The sequence below is a fragment of the Morone saxatilis genome, unplaced genomic scaffold, assembly GCF_004916995.1.
Source record: "Morone saxatilis isolate NCDOM2014 unplaced genomic scaffold, NCSU_SB_2.0 Contig19, whole genome shotgun sequence".
Lineage (NCBI taxonomy): Eukaryota > Metazoa > Chordata > Actinopteri > Moronidae > Morone > Morone saxatilis.
In genome coordinates, this window is record NW_023339751.1 from 3,158,835 (window position 1) to 3,168,700 (window position 9,866).

The 9,866-nt window shown below is 42.4% G+C and overlaps 1 protein-coding gene across 1 annotated transcript in view; it reads right to left on the reverse strand.

The window, feature by feature from the left end:
- The window catches only part of dntt (deoxynucleotidyltransferase, terminal), a 71,294-nt gene extending 63,788 nt beyond the window's left edge, over positions 1 to 7,506 (reverse strand). Inside the window, exons 1-3 of the mRNA XM_035663971.1 lie at positions 7,313 to 7,506; positions 3,114 to 3,288; positions 372 to 482 (exon numbers count right to left, since the gene is read on the reverse strand). Coding sequence (XP_035519864.1) covers positions 372 to 482; positions 3,114 to 3,288; positions 7,313 to 7,506 — 480 coding nt within the window. The remainder of the gene's footprint in view (positions 1 to 371; positions 483 to 3,113; positions 3,289 to 7,312) is intronic.
- Positions 7,507 to 9,866: the final 2,360 nt, after the last annotated feature.

Genomic DNA, 9,866 nt, shown 5'->3' on the forward strand with positions numbered 1-9,866 from the left:
TCCCACCCACACCTCCCACCAGATGGCAGAGGGACAGATCCATCATTGCTTGTGAGGAGTGTCACGTTCGTCACCCATCTTGGCGTGGCGCACGGCGCCTCAGGGCGTGTCCGTGCCAGCCCCCATGCCAGGGATCGTGGGCATGTCAGCTGTTGCACCTCCAACGTGCTGCAGCTGCAGATGCTACTCATTTGCAGGTTAATGTATTTTGGGGGAGAGTTGTGTCAGAGCGCTGGTGAGTGAAGCAAGCCAGCCATCCAATTAGAGCAGAACAGATTAGTGGGGGTTTTACATTGCATAGTCAGAGCGACAGCCTCTGGTGGCTGAAAGTGTGGTTGTGCCCAGAGTGAGGTTAGATAACAGTTTCTTACTGTGAAAATCTTGTTATTGTTTTCTGTGGTTGTCCGTCTCTGGCAGGCATATTGAGAAACAGTGGCCACAGCAGTGGGTGTAGAACCTTCTGGCAATGTGGGCAATGTGTCCTGTGTACAAAAATAACCAGAGAACTATAAACACACACACACATACACAATCATATATCACCTTAATTTCTGAGCTCTTGCAAATTGTTGACCGTCTAAATGTGTAAATGTGTGTAAGCCTATTGCTGACTAGCATAGAGCCAAGAGTTCAAATTGAATTACATAAAAATGTAGCCATTTGCCTTGGAGAAGTTATTTTTATGACTGTGTGTCTCCAGGGCAACAGGCTAATGACACTCATCTCACAGTCTGGTGGCATCCAAATCCATTACGCTACCTAACCCGTGGCATTACAAATCTGCTTGCCATCATCCAATTTGCCTCCTGTAAATTGCCTTTTCATTCTATGAAGAAATGGTTACCCATTTGTAATATATGTGTCAAAAGGATTACCAATGTAATATTAATATTCTTGCAGACAATTAGACATCACAAAAGGGAACATTGTGTCCATAAAATTACTCATGGATTGGTGGGAGAATGATACATAGAGGGGAAGAAGAGGAGAGAGAGGAAGATGAAGAGATTGTCACCACACAGTGTTGACTGGGGCGGATGCTGCAGATGGAACAGGGGTGTCTCTAAAAGATAATGAAAAGAGCTAGTACCTCTCACACTGCTGGGCTGAATCAATCAGTAAGGGATTCAAAAAATGTTCATCATTTATTCTCTGCCAGGAGCCTTTCCTGTTCTCAAAAAAAAAATAACTTGAATAACTTTGAATATATTTCATGGCACAATTTTTCTGCCAATCAAAAGTAAAACTGTCTTAGAAACTTGCTAACTGCGCTGCAACAGGGGGTGCTCCATCACTTTTCCACCTCAGCTGCCGTTTGTTTAATCCAATATGGGATTGTGGGTCCATGGAGACAAACGTCTGTGCATCAGCATGCAGAGGTTGGTTTTCCCCATCTGGGCTCGGTTATTATACAGGCCTATAACTCTGTGGAAGTTAAAGCTCTTAGACTGATCTCAGAGGCGGCGTATCCCCTCCTGGCCTCCTCTCCAGTGTCCTCTCCACCTTTGCTGTATGGTTTAGATGTAACTAAGCTAATGTGTGCAGTCTACACTACAGCTTCCTTTCTCCACATACCATCTGCTGAGGTGAAAAGGTATAGTGCGCGTTGTAGGACCTTGCCCACTCCTGTGCCCCTCCTCTAAACTGTAGAGACACTCCAGGCCTGTTCCTGCCACCATGTTAATGCCTGTCACGCAGACAGAGAAGTGCACTTAGGTGGGTTAGAGCAATCCTCTCGGGCTGCTGAGCAGGACAAAGGTCACAGAGGTTCCACCGCTTAAGCGAGGCTGCTCGCACCTGCACCCACGCACCTACACACTAACCCACAAATATTGTCCTTAGACGCCCAGCCCACCTGTCTCCCAGCAGAAGAGTGAAGTCAGACACATGTTCATAAGTCAGATACAAACTCTGAATCTCTGGCAATCATTTCCATTTTTGTTCCTTTCAAGCAGTGTATTCCTACATCTCACCACCTCTCCACTTTAACAGGCTAAACAGCCTCTCTGCAAGCCAGGAAGCAATGTTACATTATAAATACAAATATTACATTTCAATGGGTTTAATACTTAAAATTCCTCCCTGACTTGCAGTGGAATATTTATGATAGTAAAACACATTGCATTTCCAGACTATCAAGAAGAGCCGCAGGCAAATGTGCCCAAGAAGTAGCCTGTTTGGGGAATATTTTATCCCTACATGGTAGCTCCTTAAATGGATTTATGACTCATAAAAACAATCTACTGGAAGCGCCGCACACATAAATGCCACCACACATTACCTTGTTCGCTTCTGAGAGGAATTGCATCACAAAACAAGAAGACAACTGGGCTCCTGGTTACCTGGGGAGATGGGTCAATAAATGTCAGCATGGAATCATTAGCCTTGTCACTTAATGATGCAGCCGACTAGAAGCTGATGCGCCACACTCACGTGGCCATGTGGAAACAATGCTAGAGCAAGACAAAAGCATTTCTGGGGGGGGGGAGGCACAAATGCAGCGAATGTCATTGCGGCTGTTAATGCCATCACAGGCTGTTAGGAGGAACCCTAGATGGAGCTTGGCAAATGTGACTTCAGTAGTTGAGTGTTTTTCCCTCTCCACTGTGGGAGGAACAGGAGACAACATATTTCTTTATTTTGGATGCATATGCTGCCAAGCCCTCATAGTGCCATGCACAAGGGGAAATATGTGTTTTTCCATGTGTTTCACTTAGCGGGCCGTTCTAAGCCCTGACGTCCAGCCGATGGGTTTATTTGACACTCCCACGCAACATGGGGGATGTTTCTGTTGCCATCAGCGATGTCAAGTGTTGTAATATGAGCAGAGGCAAAAAGAAGTTATATGTGTCGTCTTTGTAAGAGCTCCCTGTCTGGGGGTTGACATTATAGATCTGCAGGGAGAGGAAGAAGCTCAATACATACCAAGTAGTAGAAGAAATACCTTCACAATATGCATTTCCTGCATGAAAGAGTATTCTGTTATTGTTTTCTCAAATACTGCATGGGCATGTCATTTCTTTCGTGGTAACATACTCAATGTAAAGCTTCCTTTTTGGTTCGTGGTGCCACCTAGTGCTTGTCCTACATTTTTATATATATTTCTTTTGAACCTGAATGAGGTGTCTCGTCTCCACAGCAACAGGTCTCCCTTCCCTCATGCTGTCAGTGAACCAGCTGATGTCGAGCACATGCATGTTAGGTAGATTCTTGGGGGCACACTCCTTTAGCCAGTTCCACAGGGACGAAGCCTTGCTGTCCTCTGACACCACATGAGTGACATCATTGCTGTAGAGGAAGAAGAAAAACACTCTCAGACGGTTGATAGTTCAGTTTAAAGGACAAGTGTGTAGGATTTTACTGGCACCGAGCGGTGAAGTAATGTCTGTTTTTCTGGCCACGAAAAGCATATTATTCGCAGTATCTACGTAACTCATAAACAAAACTTCCCATGCACTGCCAACAACAGTCAGCTGCTGGTAGGTAGCAGGATGATGTAGTATAACATCAAAATTAACAGCCACAACCAAAGTAACTTAAAACCTGCAACATAATGAAGAGGTGGAACACACTGGCCAAAATGCAATCTTGGAACCCATTGGCTATCCTTGAACAATAATTTAGCTTTTTTTAAAAAGGTATCTGCATTCATATGTGGACATCTGATGAACATAAAGATGAACAGAAATACGTCATTATCACATATCAAGTTCCTAATTGGACTTCAGAGGACGTCTTGGCCCAGATATCTGTTATCCAGATAACAGATATTGTTTCTGGGCTACACTGGAGGACCCGAAAGTTGCCGTTGTCCCCAGAGGCTAAACTGTCGCCAGATGATAGCCAACGGGTTTGAAGATTGCCTGCAACACAGCCCCTGATCTGTCATTGGATTCTGATTAAAAAAGCACACCAGTTCGAAGAACACACATACAGAAATCCATCATGTAAAAGTGTTCATGTACGGCCAAATAGCTCATGGTAAGAAGCTGATTGAAGTTATTAAGTTTCTCTTAATGTAAAAAATTAGCAGACAAAAGCCTTAATACCATGTTTGTGGATTAGCAGGATTCCCAGGGTGCCTTGAATTGTTTGATTGAAAGATTTTCTTCACTGCTTGATTTAACAGAAAAAACTTTCCTGTCTTGTTCTCAGCAGCCTTGAGAGAGTGCAGAGGTTCAAGTGAGGCTTTTGAAATGCAGCTCAGATCTCAGCATCGTGGTCTTATTCATGCTGTTTGGGGATCAACACTGGGTGAACAACAATCAGCACAGACCCTCAGTGCCTCCCTCCACTGTTTGATAGCTGAACTCATTCAACCAGTGCCTCCTACAGCTCCGCCAAGACTTTCTCAACAGACTTTTTTACCACCGCCTCCTCCCCTCTGCTTCCTGCCACGGAGTCTAACTACCATACCCAATCAGGGCGCTCAGCCGTGCATAATTACCCTCAGCACGCTCCTCCTCTACCTCTCCTGGCGTGGGTAAATCGGTGGAAAGACTCCTTAAGACATGTCCCAACAGAGCTCAGGCTGAGGCCTAATTGGCCAAATCGCTGGCGAAACTAATCCTCTATCTGCTCGGCACACCAGTCCGGCCACCGATGGTACATGGTTTTTTTTATCCTTCCCAGCACAAAGACATGGATAAAAAGCCTCTAAAACAGACACATTTGAGGTATCTGGGACACAGCTATTATCTCCAAAAGCTCGAACTCACTTGCCGTGAACAGTTGTCTAACCACAGTAATAGAGATTTGGCTCTTGGGTTGATTTCCCTCTCAAATCACAAGGGGTAGAGTTGCTCTGTTGGAACAAGATTGACGATCATAGAAAAAAAAAAGTTCTCTCTTTACCTAGATATAATCCAGCCCATGAATTTGGATCCTTATCTTATGCGTAGCTGTACAGAATGTAAAACAGCAGATTGACATGCAAATGAGCGAGAATGCAAGCCCAGCACCAGATAGTACTTCCCAGAATCAGTGGGACTGAGCCCAGACACAAGGACAGGCTAAAGTCAATGGGCTTTGATATAGAGAACTCTCTCGAGTCATCTCTCCGCCCCCGTTCATGTCAGCGGCTATCTTCCTATTCCTCCTTTCCTATTCCTTCCTTTCAACCAACAGGCTGATCAAAGACAGAGTATGTCCACAACAGATTTTTACATGATAGCAAGGCTTCATCTGTTTGCCTTTTACATCTGCTCCCATGGGACATCTTCACTTAGATATGTAAGATAATTGTAAGTGGTGTATTAATCATAATAAATAAACACCTAATTAAAACTCCATTAAATTATTTTTTAACTGGCTCAAGAAGAGCTGCTTCCACGCCTAATCAACCAAGATGTCACATCGCAGATGAACAACATGAGGAAGTGGCCATTCGCTAAAGCCTTCCCTCTGGACACAGATTGTCCAATCACAGCTTAATTTGGCAAGGCAGGCCTGTCAAGCTTTGGATTTATCTGCATGTTGAAGTGGTTTGCACAGGGCTGTAGTGAGACTGATACACAGAGTGTGATTTGGAAGGCTTTTTTTTTTCCTACCCTATCCAAAACCGAATATCCAACTTAAGTTCACCCCGGTCATTCATGAAAGAGCGTTTATTGCAGCTCATCAATCAGCCAGGACAAACATGTCGATATTTGGATCCATGTTCATGTGCATCAGACTTGAAATTAGGACAAGAAGAGACTGGTGTGTGCATGTGTCATGTGTTTGTGTGTCAGTGTGTGTGTGCGAGCAAATTCATTTATGCACAGAGGAATCCACACAGTGTATCTGACCATATGCTCAAGGCAGTGTGCCTATAACTTGTGGAAGACTAGATACGGGAGGTGTTGCTATCAAACTGCAGCTGATATCAGTTTTGTCGGCTTGCAGAATTAATGTCAGTTTGAGGCAGGCACGCTCTACTTCCTGTCGTTGGTTTCAGACAATTGTATCAAGCCAAGTGTAACCGTAGGAGCGCTCAAGCTGTGTTTCTGGGAATGCTGCCATGGCCAAGCTGGTGCACGGCTGGCATGAACACTTAGACGCGCATTTGAACACACACACATGTTGGTTTACTATACCTGTGAGGACCCTTTAAATTAACTAAATCACATGCTAACTTCAACCATTTTTTTTTTTACCTTAAGGGGACTTAAATTTGGAAAAACTAACTTCACTGTGAATATTTAAAAGTGAAATAGATTCTTGCAAAATGAAAGCAGAGAGCACACACACACACACACATACACACATGCTCACCAGAGGAGCTCAAAGTCTGAGTTTGAGCTGCCCAGCCTCAAAAACAATGTCACTTTTAAAAAAGGGAGGTTGCATCAACAGTAACAGTAGCCTCAAAGGAACCTGACTCTGAAGCGTTGCGGGTGTCAAGCAGAGGGCTTCTGCTGTGTTCACAGTTTGGGATTTAAAGGATACTTTCAATTAGAGACAGAAAAAATGAAGAAGGCATGCTGCTTCCATAATTACCGCACAATAGATGATTCATCACTGCAAGGAACAAGCACACAAAACATCTCTCCTTAAGTGCGACTTAACAAAAAACTTTCACCCAAACTCATTAAAAAAGTTTGTGTTTGCTCTGTTACATTTCTTCCAATGTTTCTACTTTTCTCACTGTCAACTGGGTGTAGCTGGGTTAGACAATTTCTTCCCCGTCCTAAACGTATTTACGTCGGAACTGTGAGATATGGCTCTGGGGGGAGAATCCACTAAGGTGTAGCAGCGAAAGGATAAATGCCCTAACCTTCTCTAATTAAGTATTCATGACACTATAGTGGCTCTCTAATCAGCTTATTGGACCTTAACTTCTTTAAAAAAGTTATATGTTTTTAAGAGAATAGCAAGTAGAAAAACTGAATATAGTCCTGACCTTTTTTTTCAGAGGAACAATTTAACAGCCTGATGTTTCTTTCCTGTAAACATCTGGTATGTAGGTTATCTCCATCATTTAAACTGCTTCTACAGACTATGTAAATAAAAAATTTTATTTAAGCATGCAATTAAGTCTTCATTTTGCATTTACTGGCCCGGCTGCTAGACAGTACAACAGTGCTCAAACAGGCCGTTAATTAGTATTGTGACCTTCCTTTTCACAATAAATGCCTTGAAAGCCAACCACAAGGTCAAACCATTCTTGCTGGTACTGGTAGAAAAACAACACAGGCTTAGAAAATACTCCTCTTGCATCCTTCTAAGCTCTACATTAGCGTGTTCTCTTGGGTTTCACATTCAGAAAAGCTTCTAGGCCCCAGCCCTGTTCAGTCAGTGAAAAACAAAAAAAAAACAAGCTTTTTCCAACCTGAGGACGTCTTCCACAGCAAAGCCCTTTGACCTGGCCAGCTGGGTCAGAAAGCTTCTCCTGCTGCGGCCCATTTTCCTCTCCACCAGGTACAGTCTGACATCCTCAAACTTCACCTCTTCACGCCTGGAAACATCGGCATCCACTGGTCTCGACCTTTTCCTCGCACGAGGCACAATAGGAGTGTGGAACATCTCTCTTGAGACGCAACTATCCAAAGTATTTCTGCACCTCTAGGAATTTCTGCTGTTTTGAGCTTTTTCTATTGTTGCGTGCCACTTAACTTCCATCCAGGAAAAACACCCACTTTGGTAATGCCACAGTTGTGTTTATTTCACAGTTGTTGATCTTCTTTTTTTTTTGCCTGACAGTAGGAGAGTGTGTCAGTTGGAGCAGGGTTGGTGAGAGTTGGCAGACAGGAAAAGGGCTCTGGCAACAGGTGTTGAGGATTTGGTGTTTACCAAAAACCACCTGCCAAGATCGAATGATTGAGGATGGGAGGAAAAAATGAAAACAACCGGTTGCCGTGGCATTATGCACTACCAGCAAAAGTTGCAAACACACGTTTAAAGGAAGTAAACACCGCCTGATCCAGCTGCTTCTTAAAAAGCATCTTAAAAGTTTCAGTCGCAATTCCCCTCTCTTGGCTGGAGTAAAGCCTCACTCCTGGGAGACGCCTGAATTCTGGTCACCTCACAAACCCCTCACAGCTGTCCTGCCATGTCCAGTTCGTCTCGCCACTCACCGTCTCATTATGTCCGGACCAAGTCTCCACCATCTGCTCCACCGCTTTAATTAGCTTACTGCCTAAAATGAGAGGCTTTGTGGGCATTTCCCCTGAGATCCCACAAGCTCATACACGGCCTTTGCACACAAACACACAAACAGGTACTGTATATGCAAGCCATTGATGATTAGGAAGCATTTATCGAGGGAGAAACACTGCATATGCAGTGGTCAGGAACACAAACTGAAAATGGAATTAATCTGTTTAACTCATCAATTCCTTTTGTTTCCAGAGAGGTAATTACAACATGAGCCATTGTCTTGTGCTGTTCAGATTTCTCTGCTACAGTGCTCAACAACGTGAAAGAAAAGCTTTAAATGTCATTGTAATTATTTACAATAATGCATCTGCTTCAGTAGACCAAATAGTAATGATTTGTTGATTTGGGCAAGCAGGGAGGGGGGGGAANNGGGGGGGGGGGGGGGGGGTCATTACAGACTTTGATTCTACATCTAATTACCAAAGCCTCTGTTCTTTTTCTTCACTTTAATAAGCACACCTTGCTTCTGTCAGCTAGACAGAATTTATTACATTGCTCTCATTAGCATGGAGTTCTGGGGGTTAACGGGTGTCACAGGGCACACGTGGCTAATTGTTTGACTATTTACCCCAGCCAATCACTCAGCTTTATATGAGGGTGCTGGCCTCCATCCAAACTGAGACCGATGATATTCTACCAACACTTTAGACAAATGGTTCCTACACTGCCAGCGGCAATCACTGCAAGAGCATTGGACCCAATTTTTCCTAACTTTCTTCAGTAGCTCTGTGGATGCATGACACAATGTCTGATACCTGTAAAGAATTTTTGTAAATAGGTAATTTGGTTAGTCAAACCCACAGGACTTTATTTTACTCCCAAAGGAAAATAAATTATACTTTTAATTGACTTTTACTCAAGCAATGGAAGTACATACTTGCACTTTACTTGATTATTTCCATGTTATTCTATTTTATACTCCACTTATTTAAGAAATAAATATTGTATTTTTTACTCCACATTCACCTGACAGCAGCAGTACCTAGTTGCATTTCAAAAGTGAAATTATTTTATTTTTTAAAAAAGTGATTATTATAGAATAAACTAACAATTTAAAATTTGCTCCACCTTGACCAGCTGCAACATTAAAATTATATCTCTGCATTATTGTATCAGCAATAATAATCCAGTATTATGTCATGTAACTGTCTGAAAGGGGGCAGTCTGCATGAGTGTCTTATACTCCAACCTGTAATAAACCTAAATTATTCTAAATACTTCTTCCACCACTGAAGACATTGATATTTTTATTTGATGAAGTAGTGCACCCATAAAAACATTGAGGGTTTGAATATTTAAGTCTGTATAAACATCAGTTTATACAGACTTTTTTGCATCTTCAGTGCAATATGCAAATTATTTACTTAATACAATTACTCCATAACAAAAGTCCTGTATTCAAAATGTTACTTAAAGTTCAGACACAATAGCAACAAAATGTACTTAAACTAGTATTAAAGTATTAATTATTATTATTGGTGAAAGCAGTTCTTTAATGACTTTGAACAAATTCTATTTTGTACCTTATTCAAACACTGTAGACTAGTTTAACCTATAATGCATCATATTTTAAAAACATATCACCTGTTGTAGGCCTGTGTAAAATCTTAACCGGTTAAGTCACTAGTAGTAGTAGTACTTAAGTTACTTACAGTACTGGAGTGTACTTGGTTACTTGGTTTAATTTAATTAACTAATACAAATATTGATTAGAACAGCTTTAAAGC